Below are 24,964 nucleotides of genomic sequence, written 5' to 3'. Positions count from 1 at the left end.
AGTGATCTAGTTTCATTTTTTTGCATGTAGCTTCCCAGTTTTCCCAGCCCCACTTGCTGAACAAATTTTCTTTGTTCCATTGTATCTTCTTTGCTTAAGTAGTTTTACAGATTTCAGTGGCCCGCTGGGTGTTGGAGCTGGAGGAATGAAGTAGGTACAGATATCCCTCTTGATGACCCTGGCTGACAAATGGGCTTGAGTGTACTTGGGATCCCTGAGTTACTGGTATATTCCAAAGTTTTAGAAGCAGGACAACTGATAAAAAGTTTTAGAGGTAAAAGAGGTGTCCAGATTCTGCTAATATTCAGGACAGGCTGCCAAGCCCATCGACACTGGGTTTGGGGGGAAAATATTCTGTCACTAAACTAGACTGTACTTTGGACCATCATCCACAGAATGGGTTTTTTTTTTTTCTTTTCATTCCCATGGCCTACTGGTGCTCAATACATATTGACTGTTCTCTTACTGTTCTCTCCTTTAACTCTCAGAATCAAATGAATAGCAATGCTTGTGCAGTCAACTTGCAGCCAGCTTTCATGCCCACTTCCAATTCATCTCAACAGTCCAATGAAGTAGATTTTAATTGTCATTGCTACTTTACAGATGACGTTCTTGTTTCATCGAGGTCAGATCACGTGCCTAAAATCTTGTGGTGAATAGGTAGCGAGCCAGAAATAAGTGTCTTTCATCACTTAGAAATGGTTATAAGTGCATGATCAGGTGGTAATGACTTATAATATGAAAGCTCATGAGTAGGTAATTGTAGGGTCCCTAGAAGGTGGTGTGCATCTAGGGAAGTAACATGTCTTCAGGCAAGAAAGAGAACTAAGAACTGTACCTGGCACTTGCAGCACAAGAGTGAACAAGAAGTCCCAGGCAGGGCTAAGATAGTGCCCACCACACAGAGGGCTGTAGGCCTGCATGACAGGGTGAAGCCTGTAATATTTCTGTATAATTTTCCAAATCCTACTAAAAAATCTTGCACCAAATCTCTAGGAACCTGGATTTTAGTACCCTTTGCCACTGGTTTTTGTGTTTGCAGGGTAAACTGGATGAGCTCAGCGCACATAACATTGGCTCCTTTTAATTAGGCCAGTGAATAACCAGAAAAATGGCTGCAATGGTAAGGAGAAGCTTGTGGAGCACAAACTCATACTATGAGACCCAGAAGCCCCTTTTCAAGAGGAGGCTCTTCCTTCAAGATCAGTCATGGAGATGCTCATTTTTGTTTGACAGAGATGGCCTTTGGCTCCAAATCCCATGCTTTTTCCGTTCTAGCTGTCTTCCAGAAACAAACCCCTGAATCAAGACCTTACGATGTCTACCTTGAGGCACTAAGATGGGTAATGTATATGCATGGAATCTCCTCTGCCTGACAGCTTGAGCAAACTTAAGGGAGCCCAAAGGCCAAAGTGGCTTTCTCTCACCCTGAATGTTGGTTTTGAGAACAAGAATGTCTTACTTGTGGTCGTTTGAATATCTTTTATTCCACATCCCCACAGCAGTTAAGCTGAGAGTGCACTACCAAGGAAGAAGAGAGGCCAGGGGAGGGAGGGATCTCCAGTAGCTGGGGTGGCAGTGGGGGGGGGCATTGAATCTGAGATTCCAGGGAAGAAGCTTGGGATCCCTGAAGCTGGAGTCCAGGGGATACGCTGGGACGCTCAGGAAGCGAGGGGCCTCACTTCTTCACCTTCTTCACTTGCCTAGTGGTCTGCAATGAGTTTGTTTATTCCCCCCAGTTTACATGTTGAATTCCTAATCCCTTATTTGGAGGTGGGGCCTTGAGAGGTAGTGATCTCGGGGGTGGGGCTTCTAGGGACTTGTGTTTTTAAGAGACCCCAGAGAGCACAGCCTTTCTGCCAAGTGAGGATGCAGTGAAAAATTGGCCACCTGGAAGCCAGAACAGGCTCCTCGCTGGAACCTGACCATGCTAGCCTGCTACTCTAAGACTTCCGGCCTCCAGAACCATGAGAAATACATTTCTTCTCTTTATAGGTCAGCTGGTCTGTGGTCATTTGTTATAGGAACGAGACAAGACTAAGTCACCTGGGATAATCTCTGTTTACACCTCTGTTGTCCCCACATAATTGTTACCTACACCACCCTACTGTCTAAAGTATCCTGGCAATACATTAAATTGCACGGCCATTCTAATGAGAAGGGAACAGGAGCTCTTCTTTCCCCATTGTTTTTATCAGGGACACTCTTTTGGAAAAAGAAACTGGCACTTTCAGACATAGTACAGTAAGCTCCTTACAGGCAGCAACTGCCAAACGATTGATTAAAAACGAAAGGAGGAGCCTCTCTGGTGTCCTAGGGGTGTAAGTCTCAGTGCTATCACCACTAAGCTCTGAGTTCTATCCCAAGCCAGGGAGGTGACCCACATGGCACAGCAGACCTCTCCTGTTTCACCCACTGCTCCCCTCAGCAGTGTACTTCAGTAGATCTGCCTGTTCTGCTCCTGTCTATGGTGAGTCCTCTCACCCCTACACCTCTGGCCTAGACCCCAGTATGCCTAAATATATTAAATATTTTTTTAAAAAGTAAAGCTTATTATGTATAATACAAAGAGAATGTCTGATAAACTAACAGATGTGCAACTGTATTCTCTAGGCCCATCATCTGGCCACGTAGCCACGGGTATGAAGTAAGGCTTCTTTCTGCCTACCTTCACACACACTTGTCTTCTGAGCAAACCTTAGCTGCAGCACTATTTTAATGATTGCACTGACATCTGGTGGCCATTCCCAGGGTTTTTATTTACTTCATATTCCATCAAGGTCACTTTTATCAGAGCCCTAGAGTGGCTAGATGTGAAACTCAATTCGCAGAAGTTGGCGATAGCTAGTAACCACATCTTTTCTCAAAGGGTATCCCGGTTAGAGGCAGTCTCTACACAGTGGCTGTGTAGAAAGAACCCAGTAAAGTGATAAAAGTGATAACAACAAACACTGAAATTTCTTGTGGTGTTTCAGGTTAATGGAAGAGTTTGTTTTGTTTGTTTTTTTACATACAAGTGTCCTTCCTGTGATGGTATAAAGTAGCATTGAAAGACATTAATGTTCCCTATTGCAATAAGATATCAAATCAAGACCAGTGCAGGTGTGATTAAACATCAGCTGGAGAAATTCCTTATTAAATTTATTTTTGTACATCCTTGCTCATTTTTTGACAGTATTTGACTTCTTCCAGGGGTGGTCTCTATAGTTGGCCTGCCATAGTATCCATGACCCTCACCACAGCTTCCTGTGCTCTTCCCTCCGGTTTGAACACCCCACCCCTCCCATGCTGAATGCCTCAGATCTATGCTCAGCATGCCAGCTGTGTCTTTTCCCTGACCCTTCCTTAGGTTTCTCCAGTCCGCCTATTGGTGAAAGCGCCCAGTATTTCTTTCTCCTTCGTTTAGCATAATCCCTCCCAGCTCCATCCAAGTTGCTTCAAATGGCATGAGAAATTCTTAAAGGGAAACTTGAACGCGGTAGATTGGTTTTGCGGTGGTCGGGCTAGCAGGGAGATGTACAGGCCGGTAAAGAGGATCGGATATAGGAAGAGAGTGAGGCATTGGAAAGTCTTACAAAGTGAATCCAGCAGTCCTTGTTTACTGTTCCAGAGATGGCAAAAGTGACATGCTTGCATAGGCAACCACCTCTCTGAAACCTTCCACTCCCTAAATTTATTCTCCAGTAATTTCAGGGGCTTCCCAAGAAGACATTTGAATCTCAACACACAATAAGAGTACTAAGAAACTTACTCCTCGTTGGAGGTAACTTTCAATCACCCAGCCTATTCCAGCTACTTGAAAGAAGCAGACAGACAGCCTGTCAAAGCCCATACTTTCCCATCATTAAAGACTCCAAAAAAGAGGGAAAAAATACAGCTCCCAATTAGTTATTTCTCGGGTCATCAGGAGAGTATCGCTAATGTCTGAGCCCGGAACACTGAAGTAGACACTGTGAATGAGGTATCTGGAATCGCTCAGAAAACCCAAGCTGCCCCTTAATTTCTCTCCTTCTGGTAGAAAGTAGTACTGTTTCTGTAAATGTAGAACTAATGAAGTATGTAATAAATCTTTCAAGGACGTCAGCCTGCTAGAAGGGGCTCACAGCGGCCTCTTACCCTGCACTTTTGCTTTTATGATCAGATAACAGAAGCTACACATTTAGGTCTTTAGAAACACACCAGAAACCAGGATGGATAACGCTGTGCTTTATTACATGCATAATTACAAATCTGTGCTAAGTGAAAATGTATAAAGCAATGGCAACCTGGGTTTAAGCCACACAGAGAGAGGGCTGGACAATCCCATTAAGTCTTCTGCCAATGTCCATCCCATTGCCTTTAACATCATTATTTCCATTTCTTACAATTTGCATAGCACTTACTTGACAAAATACTTTCATTGTCTCAGTTTATCCTCACAACAACCCTGTGAGGTAGGTAGGGCAATTAACACTATCCCCATTTTGCAGATGGGAACACTGAGGCACAGAGCGGTTAAGATCTCGAGGCGAGTTAGTAGAAGCACAGGGATTAGAAACCAGGTCCCTTAACTCCCTAGCTTGTCTTCCTTGTTAGACTACGTTGCTATGCATGACCAGGGACTCATGGAGTGAGCGGTGAGCCACAGCTGGGTACAGGCTGCATCTAGAAACAGGGACCAACATCTCTAAAAACCAGAATAAAGCTAAGAAAGTGTGACTACCAGACTGGGAACACTCAGATTGACAATTACTCGGAACAGCTCAGCACCAAGCTTCCTGTGGAAACTCAGACAACTTTAGCTTTGGTTGACACTAGCTTCTGGATGCCTAGCTACTGCTGCTGGCTATACATTAGCTTTAGCTGAACTCTCACCAGCTCTCAGGAACTAAAATGTAGAGTCAGACAGGTTTTCTTTGGCTACTGAAGTTGGAGCTGGCCCTACAAATCAAGTGGGACATTGCAGGGTTATTCGTAAGGTGGGCCATAGGCTGGAACCCACCCCTTCAGATCTGCCTGATCTCACTGGCTCACCCAGGGGGTGGTATATTTCCCATAGCCAGAAACAAGTGGATAGAGGTAAGAGCAGGAGGCTGACTCGGGTCAAATGAGAGTCACCATCATAACATTAATGTCACCTTAGGTGACATGACCAGGGTGCAGTCTGTCAGCCCCAACTTCTTTCTGGCCTGTATCTGGTTAGCAGCAAAGCTTCAGAAGGTGGTTTAAAAGAATACAATATTAAACATCATTTTTGTCTACATGAAATTAATTCTTAATTATGACATGGTCCCAAAGGACCAAATCTATCATAAAAATGTAAATACTTATATATATAAAAAAACGCTGAGTAATAAAAAGTAGGATGACAGGAGGCAAAGGAGGAAGAAGGAATAAAGTGAAATAGAGGAAAAAGAGCACTCTTAAAGGACCATATATTTTGAGGTACACTTGATATGATAATGAGACTGAACATTCCCACACTGAAAAGCCACCTCAGGCGAATCCTTTGTCCTCATTTTGCCAAGTGACATTTCACTCACCATATCTATCTTAGACTGCCTCTAGCTTTCAAAAGACTTGGACTAGTAGATAATAAGGCTTAGTAAGGAAAACTTCGTATGTCCGCCTTGACTTGCTAAAGCCCCGACACCAGGTATGCACTCTCAGTACAGAGGAAGGCCCCTCCTTCCTAACACCAAAGAATTTATCCTCCCAAGCGTCAGTCAGGCCGAGATGGGAAGCTTGACTGGGACCACTGTGTGCGTGCTCTTGGGCGGCACCACAGAGAGCAAACAGATCTTATTTGTTGGCTTCCACTGCTGTGGTGGGGCCAAGCTGCCCTGGCCTTGTCCACTCTGAGCGCCTTCCACTCTCTATTCTCAGAATGACCTTCCTTTTCTAAAGTCCACGATCAAAACAAAATGCTTGAAACAACTGACAACAGTTTGAATTTAGGGCATGGGGCAGGACTGAGAAAAAAAGGGGGGAGAGAGAAGAGGGGAGGCAGAGATGGTTCATGTTTATACTAATTTCTCCCTACAAAAGGCCAAACTTAGGGCAAGGCATTCATTCCATGAGTGAGCTTGCTGAGGCTGAAGACCCTTTGGGAAGAACTTAAGCTAGGAATTTATGACTATGGGGCTGGGCTGGGCAATTTGCAGCTTCACGCCAAGACACACAGACTCTGCACATCAAATACTTTCTTGGGTGATTTGGCAAAAATCAGTCTACAGAGTGGAAACAAGTTTTTTATTCCCTACATCACTTTAAAACTTTGCCCAGATTCAGATGTTTAAATATGAGACTAGCCAGGAAACATCTGGGGAGTAACTGGAAGTCGCTAACTCCTGCTATTCCAAGAACATCTCTCTTTGGAGCAAACAACCAAAACTGGGGCAGCAGGGTGAGCAGGCAATGTGTGTCCAGTTCATTGACCAGACTTCAAAACTGCACAGCTCCTTGAGTTCTAATCTGAGAAGTCCTCACCTTATTCTTTCTAGTATCCAGTAAGCAAACATTAGGGAGACTAAACGCATAGACTTTTAAGAGAGATTTCTTTATCAGAATTTAAGGCGATCAACCTAACATTTATGTCTCCCTTTTTCATGAGCATAAGTCCTGCCCTGGGCCAGCTGTCTCGAAAAAAGTAAACCTCGCCTCAGCCCCGTGCTGCTCTGAGCCCCTCATGTGCCTGAAAAGTCTGAACTGTGAGCAATTACTTGACTTTTTCTCCCCTCGAGGCTCAGGATCAGCAGTTACTAAATGCCAGGTGGATCGGAGGGAGCAAGACCTTCCTTCTACCATAGCAGTTGAACTTAGATTTTTCTACTAGGGATTTTCCATAACTATGCCTTTCAGTTCCTTCTTCAACAAGGGTCCACACAATCCCCGAGGTGATTTTTAAAAAAAAAATCAAGGTTTTAGGGTACAAGTTGAGATCGCATACTGAGATATCTATCTTTTGTTGTAAGGACTCAATATGCTACCTCCAGTTTACTTTCTAAATTCCTAACTTTTCTCAGGGTCTTCAAGAGCTCACTCTACTCTGGCCCTCCCTGGTGGTGCAACGGGTTAAAGCGCAGCACTGCAAGCTAGCCGCAGGTGCTCCAGTGCGAGTTCAATGAGTTCAATCCCAGGTCTGGAGCTGACCCACATGGTGCGGCAGACCTCTCCTGACCTGCCCACTGCTCCCCTCAGCAGTGTACATCATTGATCTGCCTGTTGTGCTCCCTACTCTGTCTCTGGTGAATTCTCTCACTGCCCCTGCACCTCTCGCCTGTACCCCAACTCTGTATACATAAATAAATCTTTCAAAAAAAAAAAAAGCTCACTACTCTATGCACCATCATGGAAGATGCACTCCTGCTTTCTCTGAACTGAGAGGTGGCCTGTATTTGGCTCTGATCCAGTGTAAATAAACTCACCCCTCACAGTACAAGGTGGTCAGACTTAAGTACTGTGATAATAAAAAACACACTGGCCATTTCAAAGTCTCAAAATTGTCTTCACTATCATTAAAAACTCAACTTCATAAATTGCACTCTATGGTTTATTAAAAAAAACAAGGATACTGTAGAATAACAAGTACACTTTCCTACTCATCACCTAATAAAACAAACTAAGATTAAGAATCAAAAGGGTAAGTTGATTGCAATACTTAAAACATAACAGCAATGATTACTTTCCATGATGGAGTCTATTACACGTGAAGGTTTTAAAAACATTTGCTCCCCCCACACCTGAACAGGTTTAAAAAGGTCTTGGTTGAAGATGACATCTCAGCTTCAGACCACACCCTATTTATTTTTATTATCATTCTCATGTTCAAACAGAATTGAAGACTTTCTAAAGAAATTCATACTGTGCTCTGCTCTTCACGTAAGGGGTTCAGATTCACCCTCTGGTACCAAGCAGTTCAATCCACAAATTATTTGATCTGCCAGTTAACAACTCCAAGGTATCATCAACATTAGATTATTCACCAGAAGGCACCTGTTCTGTGGATTATCCCACCTCTACTCCACGGCTGAGCCAGAAGGACACTGGAAGCAGAGAAAGAGAAGAGCATCTGAACAAGTATCCATGTAGAAATGATCTTGAAAGCGGCCATTATTTTCCATGCCCTGCTTCTCCCCTCCAGCGGTTTAACTAATCAATCATGAACTGCTGAAGATTCAAAATATAGCAGTTAAGACTTTACAAACCTATAGAAATCCTAGCTCTCCTGAAGTATTAATCGGCGTTCATTTGTAATTCCTTCTGTTGTGTCGGGACATTTTCTATTTTAATACCAAAATAGTCTCAATTCATCATTTTAAAATCACAGATTAGCTAGTCTTTTCCCATTGAGGTATATGGCCATTTGAGGCTAACGAAGACCTCCCTAGACAGGCTTTATGGGTTGGTTAAGTGTGCCCAACTGCTGAATTGCCAATGGCAGAAAGAACATTTCCCTTTGCCTCAACACAACTAACTCTGAGTATCAAGGTGCTGAGCCTGTAGTCTAGCAGACAGCTCTAGTCACAATTAGCCACCTTTGGACCAAACCATAGGACTGGACATAAAAAGGATACCATACACTACAGCTATTTCTAGCATCTGAGTTACAAGGATTCCTGAGAAGCTGAGGTTAATGAATGAGATTTATCAGGAATGAGGTATCAAAGGGATATTATATTATTCTCTGGAGGGCTAATCGGTGCTTAGCATCTAAAAAGTATACCTTGGCACAGTGTTATCTGATCTCTTAAATTTATTCTCTGAAGTAGCACCTTAACACTGGCTCATCTGTCTAAAATCAAAAACAGAGCCTAGAAGAAACACAAAGGCAAACTTAGACACCCTCGGTATCGCTGCTGCACTATGAAGTATAAGCAAACCTTTCATTGTCGTCAAATATCAGAAATATTAACATTTCCTATTTTGCAAACATTTGGACAGCTATTAAGATAGGTAGTGAACCAGAAATATACAAATAAGAAATTTGATTTCTACACAACATATAGGGGTGGCCAGGCAAAGAGCCTCATCATGTGGGAGTCAGTGGCATTAAAAAAAAAAAAAAAGAAAAACAAAACACAGATGTCAAGTTACGGATTCATGATGATATAATACACGCTACTGGGTTTTCCCCCTTCTCACTAAAATACTAAGTGATAAACTTAAAAGGAAAAAAATCTCTGGTGATTGCCTTAGTATTTAAAAAATCACAATCAAAGTAAGTCTTGGCCACTTAGTTCTGGGCAATAAAAGAATTTCAGCATTTGGAAAGACTAAGAACTAGGAATAAAAAAAATCCTAGAATCAGGGATTAGCAACTTTTAAAATGAGGTACACTGAGGTCTTTGGGGAGGAGGAGGGAGGAGGCAAACGAGAAGATGTCGAATTCTAGGCTGGAAGGATGGTGGGCGGCTGGGAACAGACTTGAAAGAATGGGAAAGGCTGAACTCTCACCCCTGGCTGTTAAGTCTCACTGCTGGAGGCCTAGCAGGGGTGACTGGGCTAGGCAGCAAAGCAAATGGCTGTGTGTTAGCTCTGGCCCACCTACCATAAGGTTGCTGAGCCTTGGTTTCCATTTTAGCTTGCCCTGGAAGTTATTTTTTAATAGTAGGAATGATTAACCAGGTATGAGACCCGACCCCAAAAACAGGATGTGGGACTGAGGAATGAAAAGAGAGAGAAAACTGGAGAGTAATTACCCATGGGTAAACTGTAAAAAACAGAACAGTGGTCGGAATGATGGTGGTGGCTCTGTAACTCCACCAGGGGTCCCGATAGTGTACTGTTTTCCAGTGCGGTGAAGGTGGTGGGAAATGGAGACAGGCACCTTTTCGATTGGATACAAGCACCTTTGGTGTCACCGGGCCTTGTCCATGTCCCTGGGTCTTAGGATGGCTCTGCAATTTATGTAGAATTCTTAGGAGCCTCAGGGAATCACAGCTGCCTATCCTATTTCAATGCCTTGAATATAGTTGAGAGTACCCCAAGCCTAAATTCATGTTCACTGGAAAACCACTGGCCTCTTAGTCGTATGTAACGTTGAAAGAAGCACAAGTGCCCAGTTATTTTAGTACTGGTGGTCTTTACAGAGGAATGCATGAGAATGCAGACAGAGCTCAGGATCATCTCTGGTTTACCAGTATGCAGGCCAAACTTGGTTCCCTTTACTCGCAATTCCAGAAGCCTATAAAGCACCATCGCTAATGGAGGTGGCATCTGGGTAAGAGGGCTAGTTGGGACCTTACAAAATATTAAATTCCTAATCACTGACTTTGCTTAGAATTTTACTAATCATTCATTTCAAGGAAGCTGAAGAAACCATTCCTTGCTACTAAGGAATTCATTGCAAAGTCCTTGTCCACTAGCTAACAAATACCATCTGGAAATTTACCCTTTTTGCAGACAGGGTGAAAGCTCTATGACTTATCTCTGTGTACTTCAGTAGAGTACCAGGAACAAGCAAGCTATAAAAATCAACCTCTCTAAACTCTTTTAGAGGAGATTAACCAAAGCAGCATTGTCTTATAATCAGATATTAAAATTAACATATACAACATACACAAACTAATAATGCTAATATTGTAACAGGAACAAGATAACATTTGAACTGTATCTTCACAGTCTGGAAAATACCATTATTATTTTCCTTCTGGCTTTCCTTTCTGTGGTTGGAAAAGTAAAGCCACTTAGTTTACACTTCATCTTCCACCAATGACTGTTAGAGTCCAAAAAAGTGACTTTTTCATGACTTTCCTGCAGGCTATATAGGTCAGGACAGTTGGAATTTTTCTTGCATAGTTTTCAGTGATTGCATATTGGCTAGAAATTATTTAACTAAAATAAAAATCTTAAAAAAAGAGAGAAAAACAATTAATCCATAGCAATCTTGTTTCCTCTTTCATGAAACCTTCCTAGCAATATCACAGAAGCCTAACTGTATATTCTCCGAAAGAGAAGATTAATTTCCAGAGATTATGTAGTGCAACTGGTTAACATGTAAGAATGAGACAAGACACTAATAGAACTTCACCATCCAAACATGGGAAATGTGTTTTGGGTACCCAGTCTATAAAATATATCCATGGTCTGCAATGTCTTTCCTTTTTATATCCAGCCACCCCTGTCATTCTAGTTGAAGAGAATGGAGTCAGGATCTTGGTTCGCCATCTGTGCTATATGCTTCAAAACATCCTTTTTGGTAATGATGCCAAGCAGTCGCCTAAAAAACAAAACAAGACAAAATAAAAATAAATCTGTACTTAAAATAACATTCTCAAAAGTTATACTTTCACTCCTCACTCCTTCACAACTCCATCCTTGGACATTTGCTGCCCTTCCAGAATGAGGAGATGGTAGAATGAGGGTCTGCGCACCAGGCGAATGAGACCCTGACTAGGTCGCTAAACACCCTCCAAGCATCACTACCTCCAGGACTCAGATCCTGTTCTTTCCTCTGATTTAAATATTCTTCTGCACACATATGAATCTTCCTCCACTTCTGCAGCCCAGTTCAAAGGGCCCTTTTCCAGAACTCCTTCTCCGATCACAGGAGCGAGCAACAGCATGCTCTACACACACCGCCCCCAGGCACTGCTCCTGTTTGTGTATTCTCTGCTTCCCTAGGACACTGCACATGCTTTGAGGGCAGATAAGGGTCTTATTCATTTTTGTGTCTCCCTGGAGGCTGGTGGAAAACCTTCTTACATGAAGTAAGGATTCAATAAAAGTTGAATGAATCAGTTAGGAAAAATCCCCTGACTGATTTAAATCCTTCAAGACATCTGTTACAGCAGTTAGAAATTTTAGAGGGGGAAATTCTTATATAATTGCAGGATTAACATACCATGTTCAGGGAGAAAAAAAAATCCCCCTTCTCCTCAACCTTCCTTCCTTTCCAATAAAAATAGCAGGGCTTCCTTTGCTGGATAAGAGATCTCCCAGAAAGAGCAAGCCTTGGCTGTGGGAGTCAGATGACTTGTGTTAAGAGCCCGCCTCTATTATATATTAAATGTCGGCCCTTGTACATATCTTTAAACCTCACTGAAACTGACTTTGCTCAACCTCTAATAGTAGTAAAGTAATTGTAAGGAACAAGTACTAGACATTTACTACTGATATCATTAGAATTTCAGTGTTGTCTATTCATAAAAACACAGCTGTTCCCATTATGGGGGGAGAGCTGAATTATTTATAACGTACAACCAAAAGTTCACATCTCTCAAACACTTCTTCCCCAAAGCCTTTTCTATGAATTATGACTACAGAAATATATCCATCTTCATCCCAGTGCTTCAAAAAGGTTCCAATATGCTACTCATGTTTACTTGAATTTGATTTTCCATCTTTGTCTCTCTAGTCTGCACTCTACCACCCAGTTGGCCTTCTCCAAAGAGCTCTCACCCATTGTGCGTGACCAGGCACTGCCGCAACCCCAGCTTGCGGAAGATATCCACCACGATTTCCATGGGTGTAAGGTCAGTCACAGTGAAGGGGCTCAGATCCAGGATGTTCCGAAGCTTTAGGGCGGGCGGGGTATACGGTGGCATTGGAGGAGAATGCTCAGTGAAATAAATGATGGAAGTACTCACAACCCCATCCTGCTTTTTCCGAGCATTTTCTATTTGAAAAGCAGAAAAGTAAAGTTGTAAATGCAAGTACTACTTCTATCCTTTGGCCTTTAACTAGGCCCCTCTCCCCACCACCTTCTACCATTGCACACCTATCCATTTCCATAGTGGATGCCACTAGCCCCGTTCTGAAATCCTTACCAATTGAAATAATGAGATCTCGTCGCAGGACAAAACCCACAAGTCTTTGGGACTCCCGGGACACCACCACTGGGAAGCCACTGTAAGTAGTTTCACTGATTATGGTCTCTACATCTTCCACGGTCATACTGTCCTGAGTAAGGACAGTTAACAGAGCATTTCTCCGGGGTTTCATCACATCCATTGCCAGGGTCTTATGAGCAAACTCTTCTTTGGCTTCAAGAAAGGGGTATCCGTTGAGACGGATGTGGGCATCATAGATGCCCTCCCGCCCAAGAGCATCTGCCACCCACTTGCTGGTCATGGCTGCAGCCATTAGAGGTACGATGTACTCCAAGCCACCCGTTAGTTCAAACATTATGACAACAAGAGAAACAGTCATCCGTGTCACCCCACCTGAAAAGACACAGACAAAGGTGACTGAGGGCAGGCAAAATACAGGGTTTATTGTAATTACAGGCTTGTCCCCGACACCCATCCAGAAACATCGCTAAAAGAGGGCTAACTAACCTACATCTTCACAGACCCCGGCCACTGTGGTCAAGTAAGTTTGCAATGAGCATGAGTCCAGATTTCTCAAATAACATCTACAAAAGCACAGAATGCCTTCTTAATTCTTTGATTTTTTCATGTCAGTTGCTTTTTTGCACCCTAATTATAAAATAACTGCATAAGACATCCACATTTTGTGTAACACTATGAGGACTTGAGCTCATCCTGAGGGATACATGGGCTCGTTGTGGAAAAATCAGGATATATTTTTAAATACATAAAGGAATTATATCCACAGGCTTATTGCCTAGAAAAATCTAGAGTAAAATTTTTGCGTTATATTTTCAGATGTTTGACTATGCAAAAATGTACATTTTTACAGAGGTGAACTCATTTAAACTGTGTTTAATTCCTTACCATGATAACCCTCCCAGCAACATACTTTATGTTAGGAGCCTTTTGTATATTATTACAAGTTTATTATTCTACTTAAATATGTTAAACATTCAATGGCTGTATAACATTTGGATGTACCGTAATTTACATAATGAGCCCCTTAATGTGCACATTTAGTTTGATTCCAACTTGTTGCTATTATAAGTAATAGTGTAGGCCTCCCTGGTTGTGCAGAGGTCAAAGTCTCATCACTATCAAGCTATCGACAGCCACTGCAGCTTCAGTTTGATCCCCTGCCAGGGAGCCGACCCACATGGCCCAGCAGACCTCTCCTGTCTCACCTACTGCTCCCCTCAGCAGTACCTTTCAATATATCCACTTGTTCTGCTCCCCAGCTCTTGCATGTATAAACAAACAAATCTTTAAAATAAATAATAATAGTGTGATGAACATTCTCTTCAGATATTCTTGTCCAAGTTTCTGATGATTTCCTCAGTATGATGGTATTTCTCTCAAAGGGGAGGAATGTAGACATATCATAAAGAATGCTTTCTTAAAGCACTTAAAAAATGCAAAGCCCATCAAAAACAGTGGGGGGAGGGAAGTGCACTGGACTGTGGTGATGGCACATGGGTGATTTGGTGATGGTAAGCCCACGGGAATTACAAGTGAGATGGAAAAAGGCACAAAATGTGTAAAAATAAGCTATTATATTATTTTTAAAAATGCAAAACCCAACAGGAAATGGATGGCCATAAAAGGAATCTGCATTCACCTGCATTTACTATCCCGACCCTTACTTTTGTCACTTAAATCAACGCAGACCCTACTCACCTAAACAGGCAGCAGCTCCAACCATTGCGTACAGGCCAGGGGTGATGCAATCAGCGCCCTGACTACACCAGCTATTGAAGATGGCCCAGTCATGGTGGTAATAAGCCAGCTGCTCCATTCCTACTCCCAAAAGTCGACCCGCTATAGCACCAACAGCCATGCTAGGGATGAAGAGGCCAGAAGGGATCTGCAAAGAGAAAGCAGAAGGTGGTTAGTTGAGAAATGATGTGACTGCTTGCCATTTGGAAAAGGACTAAAGGGCTGACCCTCTGTGACGCGAACAGACCAGTGATAAAGTCATGATGCACTATACTAGCAAGTGGCGGCAAACATTTGTGTAAAACTACAGGGACTAGAGGTCATCTGGGCAGTGCAGGCAAGTACAATCGCAAAGAAGCTGACCCTGTCTCAGGGCCCAGCAGGAAGAGCCTAAACTCTCTAGACCAACACAGAACTGGGGGTGGAAATTAAGCCGTACCTCCCAAGGAAAAGAGATGGAGTTTTTCATATAAGCAGATATTTCCCCCAATTCTGAATTCTTGTCCATAACAATTACCCTTTATTGACTCTCATGGCCTATTCCAGATGTTTCATAGGTAAGATTCCACTAGTTTTTTTTTTTTTTACAACCACATCCAGAGATGGATTTCCACGTTACAAGAAATTGAGGTTCAGAGAATTGAAGTAACTCACCCAAGGTCAAAAGTTAGTAAATGTTGGTGCCAAGGTTTAAATGCCATGCCTACAACTGTTCTCATGTAGTCAATTCTAACCCATTGCTCACACAAAAGGATGGCACATAAAAATTAAAGAATTCCATTGTGTTAAGATTTTTTAATTTATTTATACATACAGAACTGGGGTACAGGCCAGAGGCTCAGGGGCGGTGAGAGGCTTCACCAGAGACAGACTGGGGAGCAGAACAGGCAGATTGTCGAAGTACACTGCTGAGGGGAGCAGCGGGTGGGTCAGGAGAGGTCTGCCGTGCCATGTGGGTCACCTCCGGGGCAGGTGGAAATCAAACTCATGCTGCAGTGGCTTTAGCTTCTTAGTGCTGTGCTTTAACCCGCTGCGCCACCAGGGAGGGCCCAGAATTCCATTTTTAAATGAAGTAGGATGATGGTTGTGCAACTGACTACCCAAAAAGGAACCCTCAACTGTCTCCCCACTCTTTCTGGGCCCCTAGTATAATATAGTGAATCCTCAACTTTCTGTGCTGAGAGGGAAATGATGACAAAAATAATCAAAACAGCAGATTGTTTTAAAATAGCTTATATATGGGCCTCCCCGGTGGCACAGGGATTAAGTCTTGGCACTACCAAGCTACTGGCAGCCACTGCGGCCTGAGTTTGATCCCCAGACATGGAGCTGACCCACATGGTGCAGCAGACTCGCCCACTGCTCCCCTCAGCATTGTATTTCAGTAGATTGGCCTGTTCTGCTTCCCACTCTGTTTCTGGTGAATCTTCTCACCACCCCAACCACTGCACCTCTAGTGGACACCCCAGGTCTTGTTTGCATAAATAAATAAATGTATATCTTGGCCCTCCCTGGTGGTGCAGCAGGTTGAAGCACTGCACTAAGAAGCTTAAGCCGCTTCCACATGAGTTTGATCCCCGCCTGCCCCGGAGGTGACCACATGGTGCGGCAGACCTCTCCTGACCCGCCTGCTGCTCCCCTTAGCAGTGTACTTCGTCGATATGCCTGTTCTGCTCCCCACTCTGTCCCTGGTGAATTCTCCCACCCTCCGCATCTCTGGCCTGTACCCCAGTTCCGTACGAATAAATAAAAATAAATCTTTAAAAAAAAAGAATGCAATTAAAAAAATAAAAAATAAATGTATATCTTAAAAAAATAAGTAGTTTATATTTACTTTTGGGGTCCATTTGAAGCTGGGTGGGTTTGATGGCACACCAATTCAGTTTAAGTGAAAGAATGAAGCCACAAGGTAAAAATTAAGTCAAGGAACACTGCAAAACTTTCTAGGGTATTGAGAGGAATAGATGGCATTATCTCAGCAACTGCGATACGCTGGAAACTGAGTTGCTATCTCTTATTTTCAGATTTGAATCTCAAATCTGGGAAGTGCAGGTAATAGAGGGAAAGAACTTGGTAATGGGGCACTAAAGAAAAGAAACACTAAAACCTGGAAAGGAAGAGGAAACATTAACAAAATTTCCTTTGTTTCTTCTGACACATGGATACGGTGATAGGTAATAAAAGTAAAACAACAGCGCTGATTTGTCTAGGATCGCCTGTGAAGTTCTTGATAACTGTACATTAATATCATCTACCAAAAAAATGCCTTTAGCTGTATGTTGAGTTAAACCACATAAAGATGCTGTTTTAATGGTCAAAAGGTAGAATGTGAACAACTCCATTTCAGTTCAACCTAGTCCTGTGAACTGTGTTGGTAAACTCTACAGCAACCGGTGCTGGTCAGGTATTGTTTTCATATAAAATACACCTGCAATAAATACTTCACCATACTTTTTGAGGGTAAAAAAGTGTTTTCCACAGAAAAAGAGAAAATATTTCCATCTTAAATTACCATAAGATTTGCACAGGTTTAAAACTAAGTTTCGAATTTAAGACTTAGATACAATTTTGTCTAAGAAGTTATGGGATGTGGGGTGAGGAAGGAGCTTTTGAGGGTATGGGAGTAATGTGGGGTGAAGTTGGAAACACCTCATATGATATGAGGATGATAGGCTATCTCAGGTTTGCCCTCCAAACCCACAGCCACATCTACCTCCACTCAGGGCCAAAGGAATCTTCTCACCTTCATGCCGAACGTGAAAATGGTAATGACAATTTTCAAGATGAGGGTCAGGGCCAGCTGCCACATCGCACTGTAGACTCCTGCACCAGCTGGTCGGTCAGGCAATTCACCTCCCTTGCTTGTGTTGAAACGGTTCTCATAATCACAGAGCTTGGAGGAGTCCAGAAGCCCGCAGTCATTAAACAGCTCAGAAATGAGCTCACTTGTGCTCATACGGGTGTATTCATTGGGAAAAGCCAAGATGGCGGTGATGGCTGTCACGACGAGGACCTCTATGACAGGATACTTGCCCAGCTGGGTGGTCTTACGCTTCCGACACCAGGCAATGTTTGTGCGTATAAACAGAGCTCCCCACAGACCACCGAATATGCCCAGCAGAATGAATGGCACAAGCTCAAAGAGATGCCATGGGGTGTGAAACTCCACATAAAATAGAACCAGGCGGCTGTTTCCAAAAGGATTGATGGAGCGCAGGGTGAATGCTGCTACCAACGCAGCAAAGAATGATCGCCACAACGTTTTCAGGGGGAAATAGTAGCTGACCTATAGAGACAAGGTGAGAAAGCGAACTCCGTCAATATGTAGCCCCTGTATATTCAGTGAAAAGTCAGTGCTGCAGGAATTAGAGGAGGATGAAAGTGCCTGGGTCACTGGTCACGTGGTCAAGCACTGAGTTGGCAGAGCACAAAGGACAGCAATGCACACAGACGCTGGTCAGAAACCATGACACAAAAGCATGCACATGCTCTGTAGACAGTTCAAAGTCATTACCTCTTCTAGGCTGAATAATACTCCACCGATAGGAGCCCCAAAGGCTACAGACACACCAGCTGCTGCTGCGGCCGACAAAACCTACAATCCCAAACTCAGAATTAGTGATAGAATAATGCCACTGTACTTTCAATCATCTTTTAAAAGGAATGTTAGTGGTTACTAGACATAAAAAGAAACCTTTATGGGTCCCAGGTCCAATTTATCAAAAATGAAGTTCAATTTATATTGGAAAGTAACATTATGTGTCAGAATTTGAACATACATAGTCAAGTACTCATACATGTAGAAGCCTTTCCTTTGTTATGCAGGCATGCGCTGTCCTCCCAATTCTCCCCTCACCCCTAATACTTCCAACTGAATTTCAGTTTGTGGAACTATTATTCACCACCTACATGAAGTACTTACTTATAGTGACGTGTTCACATAGCACTTTCTTATAAAAGGAATTCTTATAAAGTGACACTTAAAGAAGGTTCAAATAACACAAAACTAAAGGGGAAAAATCATAGAAGGATAAGTCCTTTCATAAGATTCTGGCTTCTGTGATGTGTGATATATTGGTTGTGATAATAAACAAATTTTTAAAGAGAAAGCTGGACAAAATTCCGTTTTTGTAGGATAAAATGGCTCTCGACAAAATAAGCAGTGAGGTTTCTCTAAGAACGCAGGATGGTGCAGTAAAATGACAGGGAGGAAAGACTGTCTCTGGTAATAGCTGGGAAGGTGTTCAAAACTCACAGTGATGATGGACTTTTGTCTGAGAAAGTTGACAGTCAACATGGGACTTGAGAGAGGGGATTTCAGTAATGATGCTTTAGAATGAAGTATAAGAAAGAAGAATGAGAGTAGCTGGCTTGCTTTAACTGTACACAGAGAGTGGACTCTGTCAATAACCATCCTTCTCAAATCTCTACCTTTACTATCAACCACCTGCCCATGGGCATGGCCCCTGGGACACAAAAGGATTGCTGCCGATGGTGAGAACAGGAAAAAATAACCAAAAAGTCTAATAAGCAACAGGAAGTAAACTAACGATCCAATATTCACAAGTCTTGTTGGAAGACTATGTGACATCTGTACAGAGAAATAGCCAAGTCAGATTCCCTCTCATTTTATAATGGACTATTGGCACAAAAATGTCAACTTCAGAAATGAAAGTAACCAGCAATCTATAGACTCAAAGTCATATCTACCTATGCAAAACCAGCATCAATCAACATTTTACTCCTGCCAGTTACTTTTTTCAGCTCTTCAGCTTCTGTTGTACATTCTTACCATTGAACAATCTCACCAATTTAATATCACCTTCTGTCGTTCTACCATAAGACAGGTGGCTAGAACAATCTACTAAGTTTTCACTCTCTTTCTCTCCTGCTAGTCTCCCTCTCCTTTCTAACCATGCCAGGAACATGCCCTCCTGAACTTTCCAGATATATTCCATAATTGAAATGTCAACATCAGGCCCTCCCTGGTGGTGTAATGAGTTAAGGCACAGCACTATGAAGCTGTCCACAGCTACTGCAGCATGAGTTTGGTCCCCAGTCAGGGAGGTGAACCACATGGCTGGCAGACCTCTCCTGGCCTGTACTCTGCTCCCCTCAGCAGTGTGTTTCACCCGTTCTGCCTGTTCTGCTCCCCACTCTGTCTCGGTGGACCCTCTCACCCCCACACATCTGGCCTGTACCCCAGTTCTTGTATGCATAAATAAATAAATCTTTTTAAAAAATGAGAAGTCAACATCGTTAGTTTCCTTCTGGATCTTTGGCCAATTTTTCTTTTGCTTTTTTAGAATAAATTCCTAGGATTTTTTTTTGTAGAAATTCATTTCTAATAAGATGATCTTGGTATCAGCCCATTCCATATAATTTCTTTGTAACTCAAGGAAAACAGAGCAAGTCTTAACTTAAGACTGCAATTATAGCACAACAAAAAGTAACTTATGACTTGGAAAACTTTTTTTAAAATATGCTACATCCTCAAAATAGTATACATTAACAACTCTATTAACATGTGAACAACTACAAAGATGCTGTTATGGGAAAAATGAGTGGGGCTGTGGCCAAAGGCAAAGAAAGATCCCCTACAGAGGGAAAGTAAATATGACGTTAGAAATAAAAAGGTTAGTGTCTGACATACATACTGAGTTTATAGTTATCCTTCTACAGCAATAAACTTTTTAAAATCCTTTATTTTGTAGTAGAAACAGCACATAATTGCAGAACATTATGCATTAAAAAAGTCCTTCTCCGGATGTGGAGAAAAAGGAACTCTCCTGCACTAGTACAGCCACTATGGAAAACTGTTTGGAGGTTCCTCAAACTGCTAAACATGGAGCTTCCCTACGAACCAGCAACCCCACTCCTAGGTATCTACCCAAAAGACACAAAAACCCTGATTCAAAAAGACACCTGCACCCCCATGTTCGCTGCTGTTTTATTTACAATTGGAAAGACATGGAAACAACCCCAATGCCCAAAAGTAGATGACTGGATTAAAAAGGTGTAGTACATATACACAATGGAGTATTACTCAGCAATCAAAAAGATAATCACATGCCTTTTGCAGCAACATGGATGGAGCTGGAAGGGATCATGCTTAGTGAAATAAGCCAGAAAGAAAAGGGAAAATACCAGGTGGTTTCACTCACAGAAGGAGTATAAAGGACCAGGGGAGAAAAATACTAATAATGAACAACTATATACCAGAGACATTTAACGGGGGTGGAGTGGGGAATGGGATCAAAAATGGGGGGTGAAGTGCAATGGACTATAGTGATGGCACATGGGTGACTTGGTGATGGGAAGCCCATGTGGATTACAAGTGAGATGAAAAAAAAAAGCACAAAATGATATAAAAATAAACTATTACATTATTTTAAAAAAAGTCCTCCTCCTTCACTACCATCTCACTTTCCCATTTAGTAGAAATAGACATTTTTAACAATTTAAGGTAAACCACTTTCCAGAATTTCCTTCTGAGAGTATATACACATTTAAAAACACATTAATTGCATTACAATATACACACTGTACCAAAATTAGCTTTTAAAATTTAATGGTGTTTTAGTACTATCATTTACATAGGCCTAACTCATTCTTTTTAATGGCTGTATAGTATTTTCTAGTGTGGATGGATAGAATTTTGTTTACTCCAATAGACCCCTACTGATGCCTATTTTGATTATTTCAGTGTTTCAATACGTTGATAAATGCTCCACTGATCACCCTCCTACACCCTCCTGCACACATGTGCTAAGACATCTGTAGGATAAATTCTTAGAAGTGAAATTTCTGAATCAAAAGGTACTTGCATTGACACTGGTAGAATCCCCAAATGCCCATTGATAAGATTGTCCCATTGATGCATTCACCAAAAAAAAAAAAAAAAAAAAAAAAGATTGTTAAAGTCATCTGTTATTACCTCTCTGCGCTTGGCTTCATTCTTCCTGTATTTGTTGAAGCAGTGGCACAAGATATTCCCACAGCAGCAAGCCACGTGCACTAGGGGGCCCTCTTTGCCCAGGCTCAAACCAGAAGATACAGCCAGCACCAATGTGATGGTTTTGATAATCAGGGTCCACTTACCCAAATAGCCCCTAATAATAAAACCACTCAAGATAGTTTTTATCTGTAAGTTAAAGAGAGAGATTGGATATTGACTAAGTAAGTAAGCAAGGCTAAAAAGCAATAATCTAGACATTATAGAAAATGTACCTTTTGAACAAGTTACATACAGATGCTTGACTTATAATGATCCCAGTTTGGGAGAGAGCCCAGGAACCCAAGAAAGCAGGGACTGTTCTTTAAGGTTTCAAAAGTTCCTTTTGGGGCAGGGAGCCACAGACTTGCTGGGCAAGAGAGTAGTTAATGTATGAGAGTGAGTGAGTATGGAGAGGGGGAAGCAGAGACGGTTGGCAGGGGAGGTAGGTGCTTTCTTCCCATATTTGCATTCTCAAAAACTAGTATAGCCAGCCTTGATTCTCTGGCAAAGAAAGTATAACTTTGACTTGGTCAGGAAACAGAGAGGGGCAAGATCATCAGGATAACCTAAAACCTCAGTGGTTTTAGGCAATGTCAAGCAATCAAAATCAAAAGTAGGTGGAAATGCTCTCTTACTAGTTCAAATCATAATATAGGAAATGGAGCAAAATAGTTTTATTTTTTTCTGCTCTAAGAAAGGTGTCAATACCATTACTTTTCCAGAATTTGGGGCTCTAGTGTGCTTACTCTTGGGTAAAGAGTTGGGGAGCTCTTCAGGGGCCTGCGGCACTAAGAACCACAGGAGACTAGGAATCAACTTCCCTTAATGTCCAGATGGCCCAGGCTGGGAGAAAATGCAAAGAAGACCTAGAGAGGCCCTAGAGTCCCTCGTGGTCTGATCCAGATTCATATTCATAATGTGGCAGATGCTGGAATGCACATGAAAGGTTTTTAACCAGAAAGGACGCATTATGGTTATCATTTATGAACCATTTTAGAGACTCACCTCAGGGATTCCGGAACCACAGGCATAAGGTGCAAACACCTTCACAAGGGACACAGCAAGGAAGGCGAAGAGAAGAGCCCAGAGGACATACATAAAATAATTGACTATGTAGGCAAAGGCTCCCTGGAACAGAGAAGAAAGAAAGCTTGTTTCAGCCCAGATGATCACAGTGAGGCATGCAGCTCTTCTCAACAATGGGTTTTTGAGAAAGAAGGTCAGAAAGAAAAAGACAGGCATCAAATCGTTTCAAGATGCTCCTCCCAGACTGTCAATAAAGCAACTTCTGAAACACTGTTAGCCCATTTTACTGAAAATCAGAAGGGTGGCTACACCCAAAGGAAACTGACAACAGCTTCTGAGTTGGACAAGAATGGAGAACAAACAAAATTTGACAGCAATTCACTTTCGATGTGAATAATTTGCTGGATAGGTTTTGTAGGCAAATATATGCAAAGTGATGTCAATTTTATTAAGACTTAACAGTTCTTTTATTGGTGTCAAGTTCTCACAGGTTATCATTTCCAAAATTCCTGGATGATTTTCCTTTTTTAAAACAACTTTTATTGATATAAAGTTGTTTTATTATATACATTTCAGGGGTGCACCATTCAAGATCATTGTATATACCTATACATTAAGCCCACCACTAAAAGTCCAGTTCTATTCTCCTCAGCTTTTCTTAAAATACATAATCACATTCTCTAGAAAACAAACCTACTTGTGAGATAATTTGATGACCACAGACTGAGCAACAAGTTACTCAGTTGAAAGGTTTGGGCACTCATCATGAGTCTCACCTGAGATGCCAGCCACCCAAAAGAATATAAGGCAATAGCTAGTTTGAACATGGAAAGAAAAACTGACTTTTGAAATTCCCAATGTATGATAATGAAGTGCCGGAAAATATACTTTGGCCACTTGTAAGAACGTAAGAACATTAAAATGCTAGCTAGCAAATAGCTATACCTCAAAAAAAAAAAAAAACACAACTCTCTTGAGCAATATGAGATTCTGTTTGCTGATCAAAATAATAGAAGAGGAACCTTACTCAAATTACCAGAAACACAAAACTCAATAGATTTTTTAAAACATAAAGCACCATTAAAATAATTCACTGACCTAGACAATGAGAACCAGAAAGCTCAGGTTTTTTTCTGGGTTATAATTTTGACACACGTTTTCCATCATCTTTATCGCCCAGAGGAACAGATACCTGCTCGTTCTTTGTCTCCCAGTATAGCTAGAGAGGAAGAAGACTACAGAGGTAAGAAAGAGGGAAAGGAAGTGAAAGGGAAAGTGGGTGGAACTGGCTAGAGGCAGAGACCAGGAGGCCAAGTTCTTGGCAGAACAACCCTTCTTAAAACCTAGAGGACTCTTTCTTCAGTCAAGCATTCATTCATAAAAAGAGGAGCCAGAAAAAAATGTCACTAGGGCAAATCTCAGGTTCCAGTTTTAACGTTCTCATTGGAACACTTATACATACACAGCTATCAAGGGGCAGCATGGCAGAGCTCTGTGGTGATAGAACCATAGTTCTGTATCTTGATTGTAGCAGTTATACAAATCAACACAATCAACCCATCGGATAAAATTACAGAGCACTACACACATACACACACACACCACTGTGCATATAAAACTGGTAAAATAATGTCTGTGAATTGTACTAATGCTAATTTCCCTGTTTTACCACTTACTGTACTTTAGATATAAAAGATGTCCCCTTTGGAGACAGCTGCATGAAGAGAACAGGGGACCTCCCTGTACTCTGTTGTGCAACTTCCTGTAAATTTATAATTAGTTCACAAATAAAAGTAAAAAAAAAAGAGGGGGTCACACAAGCAAGCCTTATGTCAGAGCTTTTCACATGATCTTACCCAAAGACCCCAAATCAAGCAGAGTTCGTCGAGATACCACGTGCAGAGGGCGGTGTACCCAGGAGCAGCTGAAGTACATGCTTTGTCTTAATAAGCACGGCCATTCTGCATGCCTTTTAAATGATTGATCATACTCAATTTTTGAAAAAAATTATTATACAGCTCTTCAGGAAAAACTGATATTCTGGGGAAGGACATAGTTTACTCCATGGTTTCACCTACCCTCTGGCATGCTGACTTTAACCCAGCTCGAAAAGCAGAGACTTAGACTCTCTCTCCATACATTTTGTTGACCTTTTTCTTCCAAGACAATATGCATGGTCACATAACTACATGGACACTCTTATTTCTGCCTATTATTTTCCCAACCCCTCTTTTCCCTTAACTAATTCTTGCCATGTGTACACCATTTCAAGATGTTTGTGAACCAAGGTAGGCATAAAAATAAAAATTTAAAAACAGAACCACTTGTCCTAACCTTGTCCCACACTAACTAAGAGAGTAGATGGGCAGTGAGCTAGACAGTACCTACTTCAGCTGGTGAAATCAGAGAATTGGGAGTTCGAGTTGTTCTG

The 24,964-nt window shown here is 41.9% G+C and overlaps 1 protein-coding gene across 1 annotated transcript in view; it reads right to left on the bottom strand.

Moving 5' to 3' along the window:
• Positions 1-7,253: 7,253 nt before the first annotated feature.
• CLCN5 (chloride channel, voltage-sensitive 5) overlaps positions 7,254-24,964 on the bottom strand; it is a 41,806-nt gene continuing 24,095 nt past the window's right edge. Inside the window, exons 5-13 of the mRNA XM_004690042.2 lie at positions 22,513-22,635; positions 21,448-21,654; positions 18,025-18,105; positions 17,254-17,796; positions 14,472-14,658; positions 12,750-13,145; positions 12,382-12,598; positions 9,681-11,200; positions 7,254-8,024 (exon numbers count right to left, since the gene is read on the bottom strand). Of these exons, the coding sequence (XP_004690099.2) occupies positions 11,110-11,200; positions 12,382-12,598; positions 12,750-13,145; positions 14,472-14,658; positions 17,254-17,796; positions 18,025-18,105; positions 21,448-21,654; positions 22,513-22,635 (1,845 nt within the window). The 3' untranslated portion in view covers positions 7,254-8,024; positions 9,681-11,109. The remainder of the gene's footprint in view (positions 8,025-9,680; positions 11,201-12,381; positions 12,599-12,749; positions 13,146-14,471; positions 14,659-17,253; positions 17,797-18,024; positions 18,106-21,447; positions 21,655-22,512; positions 22,636-24,964) is intronic.

Source organism: Condylura cristata, unplaced genomic scaffold (assembly GCF_000260355.1).
Source record: "Condylura cristata isolate star-nosed mole 26May11 unplaced genomic scaffold, ConCri1.0 scaffold00027, whole genome shotgun sequence".
Lineage (NCBI taxonomy): Eukaryota > Metazoa > Chordata > Mammalia > Eulipotyphla > Talpidae > Condylura > Condylura cristata.
This window is presented reverse-complemented; position numbering and strand designations above follow the sequence as displayed.